At 40.8% G+C, this 20,231-nt stretch overlaps 1 protein-coding gene across 1 annotated transcript in view; it reads left to right on the forward strand.

Moving 5' to 3' along the window:
• The first annotated feature begins 1,021 nt into the window (after window positions 1-1,021).
• Window positions 1,022-20,231, forward strand: part of LOC126175710 (tyrosine decarboxylase-like) — a 67,994-nt gene continuing 48,784 nt past the window's right edge. The window contains exons 1-2 of the mRNA XM_049922643.1: window positions 1,022-1,149; window positions 1,333-1,872. Of these exons, the coding sequence (XP_049778600.1) occupies window positions 1,078-1,149; window positions 1,333-1,872 (612 nt within the window). The 5' untranslated portion in view covers window positions 1,022-1,077. The remainder of the gene's footprint in view (window positions 1,150-1,332; window positions 1,873-20,231) is intronic.

The following is a 20,231-nucleotide window of genomic DNA, read 5'->3' on the forward strand; positions in this document are numbered from 1 at the left end:
TCTGCAGATGCTCTGGACAGCAGTGGGATAGCAAACTGACTGTTGTCTGCCATACGACCTGACAATGAGATTTGATGATCTGGGGTGCCATTTTGTTTTATAGCAAGACCTCTTTGGTTGTCATCCACAGCACAGTGGCACCATCCTGGGCTTACATCTCAGTGAGATACCCACCCACACAAAGCAAGAGTTTCTACTGCTTGTCTTTGTGCTTGCCAAACCCTACCTTTGTCAGCAAGGTTGCTGGATCTCTCTCCAATTGAGAATGTATGGAGCATTAAGGGCAGGAACCTCTAATCAGCTCATGATTTTGATGATCTAACATGCCAATTGCACAGACTTTGGAATGATGTTTGTCAGGAGGACATCCAGAAACTCTGTCAATCAATTCCAAGCTGAATAAATGTTTGTATAAGGGCCAGAGGTGGAAAGCTTTATTAACTTGCGCAGTCTCTGAAGCTCTTTCTCCTGAATAAATGATTATTTTTTCTGAAATTGTAATCTTTGTTTGTGTGTGCATGTACACCACATCCACTGATTTCCATCTTATTCAGATAATTCCTTCATGGTGCATCAGCTTTTTGTCTTAGAGTGTCTTTATCAGTGTTTCTATTAATACACTGTATCTTATATTTTCTGCCACACTGTCTTTCAAACAATGGCTATGCTACATAAAAATGTTTTAGTGGTTTTTCTTCCTTTGACTAGACTCTAAGGCTTCTGCTTTTGTGTATGTGTAAATAAAGCTCTGATTTCTAATCATGTGTGGAAAAAAATTGTTTCACAAACTTTTGGTATTTTTCTCAATGAAACAGAATGACAATTTGTCATAAGTAAACTTGTCAGTCACTTTTTGAGTTTTAGCACTTCCTATTTTGTTTCTGAATGCCATGTTTTGTGCAGGGGTCAGCAAGTGAAAATATCTTTGCTGCAATAATGGCAGCTCGTTACCAAGCCATTAAACTGTGTTTGGAAGATAAAGAAAATTATAATTTCAGTGATGAATGGGACGTACTGAAAAATCTAGTTTCCTATACATCAAAGGCAGCTCATTCATCTACAGAAAAAGGAGCAAAAATGGCTTGTTTAAGACTGCGTATTCTGGATGTTGATGAAAAATGTTCCTTGCGGGGTGATACATTACAGCAGGTCAGCAAATTTCATGAAGAAAAAAACTGATTTGTATGTTATCGTAAAATTTACTGTTCCATTGTGTGGTTTCTCATTTATTGTGCTTAGATTATTATTTGAGGGAATAATGTCATATATATAATGCTTCTTTTCTTATCTGAGTTTGAAACATTTCTTTTCCTTTTTGATATGTATTTGCAGGCAATAGAAAAAGATCTGCAGCTTGGGCTTATTCCGTGCTGTGTGGTAGCAACACTAGGTTCAACAGGTGAAGCAGCATTTGATAACTTGAAGGAAATTGCTATGGTCTGCAGAAAATATCCTCTGATATGGTTGCATGTTGATGCTGCTTATGGAGGCAGTTCATTTGTTTGTAGAGAATTCAGATACTTGCTAAGTGGAATTGAAGATGCTCATTCAATTAATGTTAATCCAAATAAATGGTTTCTTGTGAATTTTGATTGTAACTGTATATGGTTAAAAGACTATCAGCAATTTATTGAAGCACTTTCTGTGAATCCCCTTTACTTGGAACATGAATGGATGGATGGAACTGTTAATTTCCATGACTGGGGAACACCTCTCTCCCGTAGATTCCGTGTACTGAAATTGTGGTTTGTAATGCGATCCTATGGAATAAAAGGCTTGCAGCACTACATTAGAAGGCATTGCCATTTAGCATCATTGTTTGAATCACTTGTCAGAAAAGACAGTCGATTTGAAGTAATGAATGATGTAAAGGTAGGTTAGCTGTTAGTTCTTCATATTTGTTACTAATTTTATTAAGTTAACATTATCTGTTTAATGTCCATCAGAGTAATATGTTCACCTTTTTTTCTTTTCAAGGTAAATTAGGCACACCTTTAAAGCCATGCCTTCATAAAATAGTCAGTATGTTGTATCTCAGCAGTGGCACTAGTTTTCTTATACCACTGTAGTTACTAAATGTTTAACCAATTCTTCAAAATTACCTCCAGCACCTTCTTTCTGTCAAAATTCTGGCCTCCCATCCACTTCTTCATTTCTCAAAATAGATGAAACTTCCTCCCCTCAGATCTAAATCCGTATTAGATAGCAGATTATTCAATACAGCCCATTCATATCTCAGCAAGAAATTTTCTAGCACCATTAAGTGTTATGATGATAAATGATGACTTTCCTATTCATAATAAATTAAATTTTACTGCTGATTTTGGTTTTAGCGTGTTTCTTTCATTCATATTTTGCTATGAACTGTGCAAATGTCTTACAATAGTTCTGAGCCAAGATATTAGTATGAGAAATCAACTACTGGTGGAAGTGGCTAAAAATGTACCTTTCATCAGTATTTCAGGAAAAGCTTAAAGTTAATATTCATTTGTGTTTGCTGTGGATTAACCTCCATAGACAATGAAGAGCTTTCCAGTAAAAAGTTTTAGTGACAGCACTGCTTCCCTGCATTTAAACACAAATATCACCTCGGGGATCATGGTAATTATGTACCTATCTTTGCAGTATTCATTCCTACTTTTTTATGCTACTAAGTGGCCAATTCTTTTCTGTTAAAAATGATCACAAATGATGAGACTTGGTGTTATCAATATGAACTCAACACAAAACAACAATGTGCAGAACCAATGATGTGCCAATGCTCTGACGGCAGACTGATATTCGGTGCAGTGTGACATGTGAGTTGAGCAACATCTTATCTCACAGTTTTACTTGGTTGCATGAATGTTCTGTGCATTTTACTCAAGTGTGGGCAGATAAAGTAAAACACCCGAAGCAAAGAACCACCATCTTAACTTTTCTCAATCTTTTATTAATCCACTCTCAAAATTTTATGGATTGAATGGGACATAAATGAAAGCTAACAACTTCAGGCCATTGGGGATTTTCTTTGGTCACTACCATATTTTGTGCTAAAATAGTACTGTAGCACAGAAGTGGCCACTTTTGAATGTTGTCATTTGTTTCATTTTGTTATGTTCTATTTATTTGTGCTAGAATGTTCGAAGAAACAATTCCTGTTCTAACAAAGGCATCTTTAGTGCTACCAGTTACATGTCTCTCTATATTTTTTGCAATCTTTGCTATATGAAAATTATAAATGTACCATAGTTAATTACACCAGTGCCCAAAATTAAAGCAACAAACTGCTGTTTCCCCTTCCTGTTACTAATTCACAATATAATCTTATAAACTGTCAACAGATGTCATCACAATAATGTTCCACACAGAAGATGGCATTGCGATCAACAGACAACCATACCAGAAATGGCATCAGGGCATCTATCAAATGGGGTAGTGTTTGCAGGGTAGTCCCATATCCACAATCACTGTGTACGCAGTCGCAGATGGTGCAGTATGACACAGAGAAGACGTGTACAGACTCTCTGCTATGGAGGGCCATAGGAATAATGGAAGCAGGAGAGTGCAAACTGAAGTGGCCTGATGGCTTAATGTGAATTGTTCTGTTGTTTCTTGGATGAGGTGTCAGTTTATAGAGACCAAAACTGTATTCTGAGCAGGGCTGAACATGTATGCCATCAGAAAGAGTGGACTGTTATTCGGCTGCAAGGGCATGACAGTACTGCCTCAGTACTGCACTGCAACTGCCATCTGACCTTCCAGCATTCCCTGGACATGTTGTATTGAGGTAAACAGTGTACAGAAGGCTTCAGCAGAGTGGCCTTTATTGTTTGAGACCTGCTGTCTATTTACCTCTGGTGTTTCTTCACAGAGAGGAACTTCTAGAGTCAAGCCATCAACATGACACCTGGGTGGTCAGATGGTGGGCCAATGTTCATTTCACAGATAAGTCCCAGTTTGGTCTGGAGAGTGATTCTTGATAGATTCACATCTGGAGGGCACATGGATCATAATTTTGAGACCCGAACACTGTGGAAAGAGATCAATATTCAGGAGGATCCCTAATGGTGAGGTCAGGGATTATGTTGACCACTCAAACATCTCTTTACAAAGTTGTACGGGTGAATCAGGAAAATTAAACTTCTGTCAGGTACTGTGAGAAAATCTTGGGATCTCAAGTATGGTTGTTGCAAATTGTTATGCGCCCAGAATTCATATTGATGGACCATAATGCTCTACCTCAAGAGCATGGGTGGTTGATGTTTTTTTGGAAACGGAAAATGTTGCACATTGCACACATGGCATGGCCTGCTCACTCTACTGATTTGAATCCCATACAGCATATCCGGAATGTGCAAGGGGGATGGGTTGCATCATGTCAGCATCCACCAACCACTCTCCAAGACTTGTGAGTAGCTCTGTGGGAAGAATGGACATTATTGCCTCACAGGCCTGTATTGGTGCCAGAGGTGATCACACCTCATACTGAGCATATTAACCAGTTGTCAGAATGTGTGTGCAAATCCGTTAAGATTTTTGTCTACCATTATGCATGTTACAGTTGATTATTTTCTGTATTATTTACACTGTTTCTACTTCACTGTTGCCAGTTTATATAATTTTGTGGCAAAATAAAGGCAACTTTGTAAAATTTCCATTTGTTGCTTTAATTTTGGACACCAGTGTATATCTGAAGCAGAATAACTTACTGTACATGACTTGATTCCTCCTGGCATTACTTTCTTTGATTGGCAAAAATAGTGCATTGTTCACCTGTTTTTGACATCTTTCCAGCCAACACACTGTTCAACCCAAAGAGTAACATCAGCAGAATAATGCTGATCAGCTCACTGCTATAAAGGCCAGCCTTTGAGTGAACTGTTATATCTGAGAACTAGCTTAATATCTATTGGCTATGGAGGAAGATGAGCAAGCAGCTTTCTTGGAGTGTGAGTGAGACCTTAGTTGGAGTGAAACATGAGGCCTTAGTCTGAGTGAAAAATGTCAAATGGGTCTCTGATTTAATCATAACTAAACTGATGAGTTGAAATGATACCTCTCCTTTTGGAGAAATAATGTAAAGTGAAAGACATAATGTTAAAACTGTTTCCATTCTCTTTGCATCAGTGTCACTAAAAAGGAGACCTGCTTGGCATAGATTTCATTTTTTCCAAAATGGAAATGTTAACATGTCAAATTTTTGCAATTTTTCTGGTAATTAAAAATACCAGAGAAAAGATATGGGACCTAGGAATATATCCATTTTCCAACAAATTTGGTATTCACATTTCAAATAAAACTTTCAGTTATGAATGAATTATGTTGGACCAATTGAAAAAGCAGTGTTCTGCTCATACAAAAAATACTGGAACAGTTACACAAGCAACCAAAAAGGAACAAGCTAGCTGTGAACTGCATATTTCCACATGTGCCAGTTTTATTTTCCATTTATGCAATTATGAAATAGGTTTTTCCATTTCTCATACTTCCTGTAGGACACCCTTTTACTGTAGAAGGGAATTCATGAAGGAGGGTAAAGGGCATTTGTCATAGGTTTGAAGTTAGCAAAAATCTCCTTAAATTAGATAAACTTTCACAATATGTGTGTTCTCTCTATCTCTATCTCTAAAAAATCTTTCTCTTTAATTTTTTAATCTTATATCTCCCAGCTCTCTTTATCACATCCTGTGACATTACTTCCAGAATGCACTGTTTTCATTATTAACTGTATGCATATGTTATTTGCCTCTTAATCTGTTCTTACGAAGAAATTTTAAGATGCTTGTAACTTTTTTCTCTTTTGTTATTTAATGTGCTATTTACCATCTTAAATGATGAAATGTGGTATCTCAATCAAAGGAATATTAAATCATGGAAACTAGTAAATTATGAGACAGAATTGTTGCTTACCTTCAGGAGACAAATTGTCTAGCAAACTCATGAAGACATGTAAAATTGGTACATGTCTTAGCTTTTGAAACTAATAGTTCATTCCTCTGGAAGAGGCGAGGTATAGATTCAAGAGGGCTAAAAAGGAGTGGCAGGTCATTTAGGCACCAGAATGTGGGAAATGTTGGGATGATGAGGATGAGGATGAGGGTGGACAGAAGTGAGGGGGAGGTTGAAATGCAGCAAAATGGAATAACTCCATTTTATATAATTATACTCTTTCCTCACTTATTTGTTTCCTTTTTCTTTTATACTTGCAGTGATGATACCACACTTCCTTAAAATATCAGTATTCCTATCGAAGCTATCTTTCATTAAAATTTGTAATGCACAGCTTTATTTGAGCTCGACGAATTCCAATAATATATTTAGCTTATCAGTAAATGCTTAAGACAAATTTCTAATTTACTGTGTTCAGGAACCATGTGATCATAAAAATATCATGACCTAATGACTGCTTATTTCAACAATTCATTTGAAAGCCCTAATTTCATGTTTCAAATAAATGGTTTACTTTTCCATAAAAGTTATTAATTAGAAAGTAATTTGTAATTAAAATTTCCACCCTTCAGAAAATACTTTCATTAATTTGGCTTTAAGCATGTTTAATTCCAAGAACTAATGTCATAATTATGCTGCACTATTTTTTTGTGAACTAGGAAATACTTTTGGTTGTAGGAATAATGTGTTAATCTAGGAATCAATCAAATTAGGAAAATTCATAATTCCTCATGAATATTGGCATATCCCCACACAAGTGTATGGTATAAACAATATAGTACATCCCATTTTCTCAACTTTCTAGTTATCCACCCAAATTGCTATTTGGCTCATTGTGATTCCATCACCACCACTGTTGACCTGTTTTCCATCTTAAATCAAATTTATTTACAAATTTCACTAGTCAGTGTCTGTTACCTAAACTGTTGACATCTCTAAGACAGACAATGTCATCATAAATATCTTTGCAAAAGTTCTTTAAGTCAGTCCATATCCAGTTATCAACTGGTTAACATCTGATGATCATTGCAAGTAAGAATCTATTATTAGTTTGTGCTGTAACCAGTTTGTCTGTTCATCTTCACAAAGTATGTACATGAACTGTGTCAACCAGTCTCCAATTGATATTCATGTTTTTACCTTCTTATTGTTAAATTTTTGCATGACTCACTCTGAGAACTATCAACACTTGATGGTCTTCTTTTAACCCTTTCACAGGTTGTGGGGGATACACTTTGCACTAAATATATTTCTTTACAGCATTTAAGGGAATATGTGTTACCACTTCTGTACACTCCTGGCATCTAGGGGCAGTCTGCTGCACCAGCTTTAGTTTCTGTTTGTTTTGAAATATTGCCTTCAGGCCTGTAGGAAGTATATATCCCAATAAACAATGGTGTTGGACTGGTTATTGGTAAGTATTGTTACCACCAAAGTACTTTCTGGCAGGGGCTTGGGAAGTATAGTTACACAATATTAATCTGTCATTTGTGGTCCTTGGAAAGCATACTCACCACCATATTAGGGGATCCCAAAGCTTTTGGGAATGCATCTTACCATCTCTATCTATGCCTGACTTCTTGTGGTAGTACAAAAACTGCTACAGCAATCAGCTTCTGATTGTCACGGGATCGCTACTATTGTCAGTGTCACGGGATCGCTACTATTGTCAGAACACATTGCTTCACTTCTGCAATATACATTATTGTGGCCTGTATCAACTCATACCTTTACTGGGTGATAAAGTTTCAAGGACTGTTTCTACACTGTGGTAAGTAAACTTTAACATTGCTAATAATTATTTTTGAATAAAGTAAAAGAAAATGCCTACATAAAACGAAAACAGAAAACACTGTTCATTATTTTTTATGTGTAATGGCAGCACATAACAGCTCACAAAAGGGAAGTGGGAAATACATTTACCCCAATAGTGCTAATACCTCACAATGGTTGCATGGTGATATATTTACCAATATAGTTTTTGGTCCGAAATCACAAAAATAAAATTATCAAAAAATAAATATAGTCAGTTTCAAACACTTCTAATAGGATAGCAAAAAACTATCTTTGCTAAGTTACTAGAAAAAATGCACCATGGAAAGGGTTAGATTGTTGTTTATGGAGATTTGTTTTGTGTAGATACTTGGGAGCTAAAGTCTTTTATGGAAATGTTCCTTAAATATAGTGCCACTGTTAAAAGTTTGTTATCTGTATTTGTTAGCCTGTATTGTGTAAACTATGCATGAATTTAATAGATGAAGTTGAGCATCAATTTGTGTAAAGGAATCAATACGTGTGGAATTATTTCAAGTTTATCTCAATACAGTTGCATCATTCACTGAACAATCAGATTACAAATCCTTCCAGTTACAGTGTCAAGATTTTAGGACTACCTAGGAACTAATGTTAGAGTCAGGGTAGTAAATTCCGATACAGTGACTTACTGTGTGAGACTCAGTACAGTCAATCAAAATGCAAGTGGTAGGAACATTTTAAGGACTTGTGAAGTGTATATTTATAAATAACTCAAACTGTTACTATTGAAATTTAAAACTGTGTATGTAATAAAAGAGACATATGAAAATAAGGATGGTGTTATGTTTGGAACCAACCAATGGGAAATAACAAAATGGCAGTCATATTGGATGGACTGCAGTCCATTGTTCTGGACATAACATGAGAGAGAGGGTGTGTTTGAAAATAGGGACCAAAGACTAGGACTTGATGACAAAAAAGATATGGTAGTTAAAAGTGATCTTCCTGATGATAGTGGGACAAAATGAGAACAATCTACCTTTTATCACAAATTAAATTCCAGTCAGGTTATTGATAAAATGTCAAATGCATCACCTACGTAGTAGTAGTAGTAGTAGTAGTAGTAGTAGTAGTAGTACTAACTTTATTCATCTGTATATCTCTTTATACAAGGACATAGGACATGTCAAATACTATGACATTAGCAATGGAAAAACTGATGTAGGAATGTTGAGTGAAGTTAAATAGCATCAATGGCACAATTGGGAGGACATTTAGGATACAAACCCTTAAATATTAACGATGATTGGCTATTTAATCCACTGAGTAACATGAGTGAAATATATCTACATCTACTTGGATACTCTACAAATCACACTTAAGGGCCTGGCAGAGAGTTCACTGAACCACCTTCACAATAATTGTCTATTACCCCACTCTTGAACAGCATGTAGAAACAACAAACACCTATATCTTTCCATGCAAGATCTGATTTATTTTACTGTATTATGATGACCATTTCTCCCTATGTTGGTCAGCATCAGCAAAATATTTTTTGCATTTGGAGAACAAAGTTGGTGATTGAAATCTAGTGAGGAGATTCCAATGCAACAAGAAACACCTTTGTTTTAATGATGTCACACCAAATCCTGTATCATGTCCATGACATTCTCTCCACTATTTCTTGATAATACAAAACATGCTAACCTTCTTTAAACTTTCTTGATGTACTCTGTTAATCCTATTTGTTGAGGATCCCACACTGTACAGCAGTACTCCAACAGAGGATAGAGAAGCGTAGTGTAGGCAGTTTCCTTAGCAGATCTACTGCATCTTCCAAGTATTCTGCCAATAAAACACAGTTTCAGTTCACCTTCTCCATGACATTTTATGTGTATTCTTTCTAATTTAAGTTCTTCATAATTGTAATTCCTGGGAATTTAGTTGAATTTATGGTCTTTAGATTTGACTGATTTATCCTGTAAATAAAGTATAATGGATTCCTTTCAGCACTCATGTGGCTGACCTCATACTTTTCATTATTTAGGGTCAATTGCTTGCTCCATACAGGTATCTTTTCTAAACCATTTTGCAATTTATTTTGATCTTCTGGCGACTTTACTAAGTGATAAACGGCAGCATCATGTGCAAACAACCTGACAGCTGCTCAGATTGACTCCTAAATCACTTATATAGATAAAAATTGAACTTAATGGCTGTAAATTCAATGAAAGGAATTACATTTACAAATAACTTAAATTGGAAAGAATACACAGAAAATGTTGTGGGGAGGCAAACCAAATGCTGCATTTTTTTGGCAGAAAACTTAGAAGATGCAATAGATCTACTAAAGAAACTGCCTACACTATGCTTGTATATCCACTTTTGGAGAACTGCTAGAATTAACGAAGTACACCAGGAAAGTTCAAAGAAGAGCAGCATGTTTCATATTATCAAGAAATAGGGGACAGAGTGTCACAGACATGATGTAGGATTTGGGGTGGACATCATTAAAACAAAGGCATTTCTTGTTGCAGTGGGATCTTCTCACTGCAGTTTCAATCAACAACTTTCTCCTTCTAATGTTAAAATATGTTATTGATGCTGACCATCACAGGGAGAAACAATCATTGTAATAAAATAGGAAAAATCAGAGTTTGCACAGAAAGATATAGGGGCTCATTTTTTTGTGTGGTGTTAGGGAGTGGAATAACAGAGAATAACACCAGACATAGAGTTGTTCACCAGAACCCTTGAAAATTTAAGCTCTACAAATTTTCTTGGAATATGAATCCAAGAAGATCCAAGATGAATCCAACATGCAGAATACATTACAAAAAATTGAATACCATTTGTTATACTATTCAGAATTCTTTCTGGTTGCACATCGAAAGATGTGCTAAAAATGTATACTTCACCCAGGCAGAATATTTACTGTGATATGGCATAATCTTTTGGGAAAATGCATCTGCCAGCAGAAGTTGTTTTATATGCCAAAAGAGAAATGTAAGAGCCATAGAAAATGCTGCCGCAAGAAGTTCATGGAAGTCTTTATTTAAGAAACTTTGCAACCTTCCACTACCATATCTATATATCTTAAAAGTAATAATATTTGTTAGGGAAAGCTTACAAAATAACCAGTCTTGTATTGACTAACCAGAGTATCCACCTGTACAACACAAGGAGAAAGCAGGATATACATCAGGGGCGGGGAGGAATCCTACATCTACATCTACATCTACATTTATACTCCGCAAGCCACCCAACGGTGTGTGGCGGAGGGCACTTTACGTGCCACTGTCATTATCTCCCTTTCCTGTTCCAGTCGCGTATGGTTCGCGGGAAGAACGACTGTCTGAAAGCCTCTGTGCGTGCTCTAATCTCTCTAATTTTACATTCGTGATCTCCTCGGGAGGTATAAGTAGGGGGAAGCAATATATTCGATACCTCATCCAGAAACGCACCCTCTCGAAACCTGGCGAGCAAGCTACACCGCGATGCAGAGCGCCTCTCTTGCAGAGTCTGCCACTTGAGTTTGTTAAACATCTCCGTAACGCTATCACAGTTACCAAATAACCCTGCGACGAAACGCGCCGCTCTTCTTTGGATCTTCTCTATCTCCTCCGTCAACCCGATCTGGTACGGATCCCACACTGATGAGCAATACTCAAGTATAGGTTGAACGAGTGTTTTGTAAGCCACCTCCTTTGTTGATGGACTACATTTTCTAAGGACTCTCCCAATGAATCTCAACCTGGTACCCACCTTACCAACAATTAATTTTATATGATCATTCCACTTCAAATCGTTCCACATGCATACTCCCAGATATTTTACAGAAGTAACTGCTACCAGTGTTTGTTCCGCTATCATATAATCATACAATAAAGGATCCTTCTTTCTATGTATTCGCAATACATTACATTTGTCTATGTTAAGGGTCAGTTGCCACTCCCTGCACCAAGTGCCTATCCGCTGCAGATCTTCCTGCATTTCGCTACAATTTTCTAATGCTGCAATTTCTCTGTATACTACAGCATCATCCGCGAAAAGCCGCATGGAACTTCCGACACTATCTACTAGGTCATTTATATATATTGTGAAAAGCAATGGTCCCATAACACTCCACTGTGGCACGCCAGAGGTTACTTTAATGTCTGTAGACGTCTCTCCGTTGATAACAACATGCTCTGTTCTGTTTGCTAAAAACTCTTCAATCCAGCCACACAGCTGGTCTGATATTCCGTAGGCTCTTACTTTGTTTATCAGGCGACAGTGCGGAACTGTATCGAACGCCTTCCGGAAGTCAAGAAAAATAGCATCTACCTGGGAGCCTGTATCTAATATTTTCTGGGTCTCATGAACAAATAAAGCGAGTTGGGTTTCACACGATCGCTGTTTCTGGAATCCATGTTGATTCCTACATAGTAGATTCTGAGTTTCCAAAAACGACATGATACTCGAGCAAAACACATGTTCTAAAATTCTACAACAGACTGACGTCAGAGATATAGGTCTATAGTTTTGCGCATCTGCTCGACGACCCTTCTTGAAGACTGGGACTACCTGTGCTCTTTTCCAATCATTTGGAACCTTCTGTTCCTCTAGAGACTTGCGGTACACGGCTGTTAGAAGGGGGGCAAGTTCTTTCGCGTACTCTGTGTAGAATCGAATTGGTATCCCGTCAGGTCCAGTGGACTTTCCTCTGTTGAGTGATTCCAGTTGCTTTTCTATTCCTTGGACACTTATTTCGATGTCAGCCATTTTTTCGTTGGTGCGAGGATTTAGAGGAGGAACTGCAGTGCGGTCTTCCTCTGTGAAACAGCTTTGGAAAAAGGTGTTTAGTATTTCAGCTTTACGCTTGTCATCCTCTGTTTCAATGCTATCATCACCCCGGAGTGTCTGGACATGATGTTTCGAGCCACTTACTGATTTAACGTAAGACCAGAACTTCCTAGGATTTTCTGTCAAGTCGGTACCTAGTATTTTACTTTCGAATTCACTGAACGCTTCACGCATAGCCCTCCTTACGCTAGCTTTGACATCGTTTAGCTTCTGTTTGTCTGAGAGGTTTTGGCTGCGTTTAAACTTGGAGTGAAGCTCTCTTTGCTTTCGCAGTAGTTTCCTAACTTTGTTGTTGTACCACGGTGGGTTTTTCCCGTCCCTCACAGTTTTACTCGGCACGTACCTGTCTAAAACGCATTTTACGATTGCCTTGAACTTTTTCCATAAACACTCAACATTGTCAGTGTCGGAACAGTAATTTTTGTTTTGATCTGTCAGGTAGTCTGAAATCTGCCTTCTATTACTCTTGCTAAACAGATAAACCTTCCTCCCTTTTTTTATATTCCTATTAACTTCCATATTCAGGGATGCTGCAATGGCCTTATGATCACTGATTCCCTGTTCTGCACTTACAGAGTCGAAAAGTTCGGGTCTGTTTGTTATCAGTAGGTCCAAGATGTTATCTCCACGAGTCGGTTCTCTGTTTAATTGCTCGAGGTAATTTTCGGATAGTGCACTCAGTATAATGTCACTCGATGCTCTGTCCCTACCACCCGTCCTAAACATCTGAGTGTCCCAGTCTATATCTGGTAAATTGAACTCTCCACCTAAGACCATAACATGCTGAAAAAATTTATGTGAAATGTATTCCAAATTTTCTCTCAGTTGTTCTGCCACTAATGCTGCTGAGTCGGGGGGTCGGTAAAAGGAGCCAATTATTAACCTAGCTCGGTTGTCGAGTGTAACCTCCACCCATAATAATTCACAGGAAATATCCACTTCTACTTCACTACAGGATAAACTACTACTAACAGCGACGAACACTCCACCACCGGTTGCATGCAATCTATCCTTTCTAAACACCGTCTGTGCCTTTGTAAAAATTTCGGCAGAATTTATCTCTGGCTTCAGCCAGCTTTCTGTACCTATAACGATTTCAGCTTCGGTGCTTTCTATCAGCGCTTGAAGTTCCGGTACTTTACCAACGCAGCTTCGACAGTTTACAATTACAATACTGATTGCTGCTTGGTCCCCGCATGTCCTGACTTTGCCCCGCACCCTTTGAGGCTGTTGCCCTTTCTGTACTTGCCCGAGGCCTTCTAACCTGAAAAACCGCCTAGTCCACGCCACACAACCCCTGCCACCCGTGTAGCCGCTTGCTGCATGTAGTGGACTCCTGACCTATCCAGCGGAACCCGAAACCCCACCACCCTATGGCGCAAGTCGAGGAATCTGCAGCCCACACGGTCGCAGAACCGCCTCAGCCTCTGATTCAGACCCTCCACTCGGCTCTGTACCAAAGGGCCGCAGTCAGTCCTGTCGACGATGCTGCAGATGGTGAGCTCTGCTTTCATCTCGCTAGTGAGACTGGCAGTCTTCACCAAATCAGATAGCCGCCGGAAGCCAGAGAGGATTTCCTCCGATCCATAGCGACACACATCATTGGTGCCGACATGAGCGACCACCTGCAGATGGGTGCACCCTGTACCCTTCATGGCATCCGGAAGGACCCTTTCCACATCTGGAATGACTCCCCCCGGTATGCACACGGAGTGCACTTTGGTTTTCTTCCCCTCCCTTGCTGCCATATCCCTAAGGGGCCCCATTACGCGCCTGACGTTGGAGCTCCCAACTACCAGTAAGCCCACCCTCTGCGACTGCCCGGATCTTGCAGACTGAGGGGCAACCTCTGGAACAGGACAAGCAGCCATGTCAGGCCGAAGATCAGTATCAGCCTGAGACAGAGCCTGAAACCGGTTCGTCAGACAAACTGGAGAGGCCTTCCGTTCAGCCCTCCGGAATGTCTTTCGCCCCCTGCCACACTTTGAGACGACCTCCCACTCTACCACAGGTGAGGGATCAGCCTCAATGCGGGTAGTATCCCGGGCAACCACAGTCGTAGTCCGATCGGGGGATGCGTGGGACAAGCTGGCCGTCCCCGACAAACCCCCATCCGGACCCCCACAGTGATGCCCATTGGCAACAGCCTCAAGCTGTGTGACCGAAGCCAACACTGCCCGAAGCTGGGAGCGAAAGGATGCCAACTCAGCCTGCATCCGAACACAGCAGTTGCAGTCCCTATCCATGCTAAAAACTGCTGTGCAAAGAACGTCTGAACTAATCTACAGAGAGCGCAAACAAAATGACACAAAATTGAAACGGTTATTAAAATACAAGATTGCCTAGTAAATGCAGTAATGCTGCCACTTGTGCACTGCTGACACACTGCTCGGCGGCGGAAGGAGACTACGCGATTTAACACTATTCGAGTACTAAAACGCGATCCTGCACGTGTTCAGTGCACTTCCACGTGTGCAGTTAACAGGTGCTCTGCATGCATACAGGGGCAAGCTGGCCACCCACTTCTCTCCGCTCCCCACCATACCGTCTCTCCGTTCCTCCCTCTGTAATGCGTTTTGTTTCCTAGATTGCTCTTTTGAATGAAGGAATAAGGTTAGTAGGAGTGCTTGAAAGAAATCCTGGTTTGAAAGAGTACCTATTACCTACAATATGTTTTATTTAATTATCACAGGTGGAGTTAACAATATGTTTAATGTCTAGAACAAAATTTCTACATACCGACAAACACAAACAGTTACATAAATTTTCATCACTGATGTTTGATCTTAACTGAGACTTATTAATTTTCATAACAGCAAAAAAAGAAGAAAAAAAAGAAAAAAAAATCTCTCACAAACGTATGTCAAGCAAACCACTGACATTATCTTTGCGGCTTCACGATGGAGACAAGGAAACTCTTGCTGTGGAAAGTCATGATAAAAGTCTATTACACATCCTGCCAAAAGGAACTTGTCTCTCAGATGAGAATTACACTGTAGATCTATTAATTCCATTTGCAAACTCAGATGAATATCATCTACAGAAACAACAAATGGTCTCGAGAACCATTCAAAAGCTTGGAATAAATATGATATATCCCCAAATCACTTGAGAAATACCTCTATTATTGCACTAAGTACGGAAACATATTTTTTGCAATTCAGTTCTCACACAGTACACAGAGTAGGGAAATGCACTGCATTCCCTGGTGAGAGCTGTCATTCCCACAGCTCAAACTTGCTAATGAAAGCTTGCACCTTTTCAGCCATTTCACAAATTAGCTGATTTTCTCCTTGCAAACTTGTGTTCAGTGCATTCATGTGTCCGGTAATGCCCACTAAAAATGAAAGGTTGGCATCCCACTCTGGATCATCTAACTTGGGGTTGTATCTTCCTATGTCCTTTAAAAACTGATTTATTGGTATTCTCAGCTCAAAAAAATCTTTTGAGTACTTTACCGTGGCTAAACCAGCTGACTTCACTGTGGTGTGGTATGTCACCGGACTCTTCCCCAATTTTGGCTAAATATGTGTGAAACTTACTATGTGTAAGCCCATGGGATCTCAAATAATTAACTGCTCAAATAACCACTTGCATGACATCCCCCAGTTTTGCTGCTTTTTGCAGAGAGTACTTCTTGGTGCAAAATGCAGCGGATGTTGTACAATGAGTCTTGTGTATGCTGTAGTTTTTTTTTTTTTTTAAATATATAAGTAATCCAAAATATCTCATTAGTTCCCCTTTCACTGCAGGTGCTCCATCTGTTGTCACTGACACCAAATGTCACCTGAATCGACAGTTTCTTCAAAGGCTTTTAGGATGTCCACACTGGTGCTCATGCTTTTTAAAGATATCATATCTAAAAAATCCTCTGTTATGTGCAGAGCAGTGTCCACGTCATGGACATAAATCACTAATTGCACGGTGTCTGAAATATCTGTGGACTCATCAAGTGTGATGGAAAATGCAATAAACTCCTGCACTGTGCTCCTTAATTGATAATAAATGTAACCTGCCATGGCACTTATACAATGGCTTACAGTCAGCCGAGAAAGAGAGATAGCTCAAAACTGATTTGATTCAGCGGGCAAAGTAAATCAGCAGTGTCACTGATGCACAGCAAATGGTTTTCCAGCTCTTGCTATATTAAGTGCGATCTTATAACTTGCACGTACCATGGGACATCATTGTTGTCATCCTGAAAAATTGAAAACAGTGCTTCATAAAATGTTAAATCAGTTAGATGAGAGACATGACAAAAGAAATTTGCATGTCTCTCATGACAACAGCAACTTATGTCAGATTCATCTCGCATCGTCAGATTGCTCTTCTTAAGCTCAGTCAATTTCCCCATCTGCTCAGAATCCAACATTAAATTGTACTCATCCTTGTGAAATTTATTATAATGGTGTTCAATACTAAACTTTCACTGATGAGTGAGAATACTGCCACATATTAAACATTTCGAATTTTCACATTTTTGCACAAAGAAAAACTGATTCTCTCATTCCTTTTTAAAAGATAGCACATCTCCACTTCTTTATTTCCTTGATTCACTCTGCATTTTCTGGTTCTTGAAATAGAACATTCACTATGTATTGGTCGCTTCACATCATTTCTGCAGCTTTAGCCTGGTACTACACTGCCGCAACATGCTGGCTGTTGCCATTGCCCAGGTCGACAATTGCATGCCAGCAGCACATGTGCTTCGCTGTGCACTCATGACCTGCGTGCAATGTTTGCCCACCCCTGATATAGGTGTTCAACATGCATACACAATACTAAAACAGAATGGACCACTGCAAACAGGAAACAAACTGTACAATGAGCTACCTAATAACATTGAAACAATAAAAGGCACTTTAAAATTAAAAACTACTGACTATAAATATTTATTGCAAAAGTGTTGTTACAGTATAGATGAATATTTTGAAATATAAAACTTTGTTCTGTCCATATTCTGTATTTTGTATGTAGACCCAAACATCTTGATACAGAAGTTGTCAACTTTACTGTTTTACTTCAGAAATGGATATTTAAAAGTACATAATACTATTTTTTATATCTTCAAATTTAACACATATTTCGGACAACACAACAACACATATAAGTCACTGAGTAAGTTGACCTGTGTACAAGTCGGCATTCGATTAAACACTGCGTCTCAGTCTAGCGGCCACTGCTCGGCTGGCCGCTTAGGTGGCGCAGCTGCTGCCTGGCTGGCAGACAGCGCCGCATGTAGAGGACGTGCGTAATTGCGCGGCGGCACGTTGAATAATCGGCGAGTCACAACGCTTTTCCCCCCTTTGAAATTGTTGCACTGGTCTTGATGGAGGTGTCCTGGAGATGGCTAACGTCCATAGGCGTCGTTTGACTCGCCGTAAAGTCTCGAGGAGGAGGCTTCCCGTACGGACGGAAGTGTCCCCGATGATAACGGGTTGAGATGAGAGGAGACGTAGGGGTTGAATCTGCTGGGGCCCCCTGCACCAATCGGCCCATTGCGGCAAGTCCAGTTGATATGACAGGAGACATGGGCGATGTGTTGGCATCTGTTGGAGGAGGAGGCGAGTAGATGTACTCTGACAGAGGACGGTCCTCCGGTTCCTGCATGGGCACGTCTCCTGGTGGCGTCCGTTCTGGTGCTGGCATCGTGATGACGGTGAGAGGGCTGCGTTGTGAGTATTGAGAGATGCCAAGATCCCGAGCATCAGGTAGAGCCAAAGGTGGTGTGGCGGCATTCGGAACAGGCGTTGCTGGCACCCGAGGCCGAAGCTGGTCCGAATGACGCACTGCAACGCCCGTGTCTGTCTGGATTTCATACAGGCGTCTGCCATGGTGTCGTAAGATGTGGCCCGGGCTCCATTTTGGCCGCCTGCCATATCCCTGCACCCAGACGAGGTTGTCGGCGGTGAACCGGCCAAGTGAAGGCACCCGCGGCCGTGAGGTGGGAGGCCGCAGAAGATGAAGTAGCATGTGGGGCTGTCGGCCATGTAAGAGCTCAGCCGGGCTGTGATCGCCCATGGGGGTGAAGCAGTAAGACGCCAGGAACTGGAGAAGCGCGTCATCATCAGCAGAAGAAGTCAGAAGTTTCCGCATCTGAGCCTTAAATGTGCGGACCAGTCGTTCAGCCTCACCGTTGGATTGTGGATGTAACGGCGGGGCCGTGACATGCATAACGCCGTGACGAGCACAAAAATCCGCAAAGTTGGAAGAGGCAAATTGCGGACCATTATCAGTAACAAGAGTAGAGGGGAGGCCTTCCAAAGAAAAAATGCGGGCCAGAGCACTGGTGGTTGCCGCGGTGGTAGGGGACGTGCAACGAACAATGAAAGGAAAGTTAGAATAGGCGTCAATTATGAGGAGCCAATAAGTACCTAAAAAGGGTCCCGCAAAGTCAGCATGAATGCGCTCCCAGGGCTTCTCAGGCGAAGGCCACGGTGACAAAGATGACTTCGGGGCAGTGGCCTGTGACGCACAAGGGCCGCAGGCAGCGACCATGTGTGCGATGTCAGAGTCGATGCCAGGCCAGTACACATGACGGCGTGCCAGAGATTTTGTGCGAGACACACCCCAGTGACCCTGGTGAAGGAGGCGCAAGACCGAAGCACGCAAAGATGCAGGTACCACAACACGCGGCGAAGCATTGTCAGTGGAGAGGAGGATAACACCATCCCTAGCTGTGAGGCGGTAGCGCAAAGTGTAGTAGTTCCGCAACGGATCAGAAGTCTTAGCGGATGGGTGATCTGGCCAACCCTTCTGAATACAGCGTAAAACCCGGGAGAGGGTAGGGTCCGAACCCGTAGCAGCCGCCAGCCTGTCCCCTGTGATGGGGAACCCGTCCACAAGCCGCTGCTCGGCAACATCCAGGTGGAAACACAAAAGTTCGTCCCTATCGAATGCCTGATCAGGACCCATGGGAAGGCGAGACAAAGCATCAGCATTCGCATGTTGAGCCGTTGGTCGGAAATGAATCTCATAATTGAAATGGGACAAGTAAAGAGCCCAATGCTGGAGGCGGTGTGCAGCCTTGTCGGGAAGTGATGTTGATGGATGAAACAAGGAAACAAGCGGTTTGTGATCCGTAACAAGATGAAATTTTGAGCCATAGAGAAAAACATCAAACTTATGAAGAGCATAAATGATGGCCAGAGCTTCTTTCTCAATTTGAGAATACTTTTGTTGGGCATCCGTGAGCGTTTTGGAGGCATAAGCGATGGGTTGTTCCGAACCGTCAGAAAAACGGTGCGCAAGGACTGCACCGACCCCGTATTGAGAGGCATCTGTGGCAAGAACAAGATGTTGGCCAGGTCGATAAGTAGCCAGGCACGGGGCCTGTTTTAGGATAGTCTTCAATTTCTGGAAAGCCGCTTTGCATGACGCGGACCAGTGAAAAGGCACGTTTTTATGCAACAGGCGATGCAACGGCTGAGCCACCAATGCCGCAGACGGTAAAAACTTGTGATAGTATGCTATTTTCCCCAAGAAAGCCTGCAGTTCCTTAACAGATGTAGGGCGAGGAAGGGCATCGATCGCAGCAACAGTGTGTTGAAGCGGACGAATACCATCCCGAGAGAGTTGAAACCCCAAGTACGTGATAGATGCCTGAAAAAATTGTGATTTCTGAAGATTACACTTAAGACCGGCAGTCTGTAAGACATTAAAAAGTGTGCGGAGATTTTGAAGATGTTCTTCAGTGGTGG

Source organism: Schistocerca cancellata, chromosome 3 (assembly GCF_023864275.1).
Source record: "Schistocerca cancellata isolate TAMUIC-IGC-003103 chromosome 3, iqSchCanc2.1, whole genome shotgun sequence".
Lineage (NCBI taxonomy): Eukaryota > Metazoa > Arthropoda > Insecta > Orthoptera > Acrididae > Schistocerca > Schistocerca cancellata.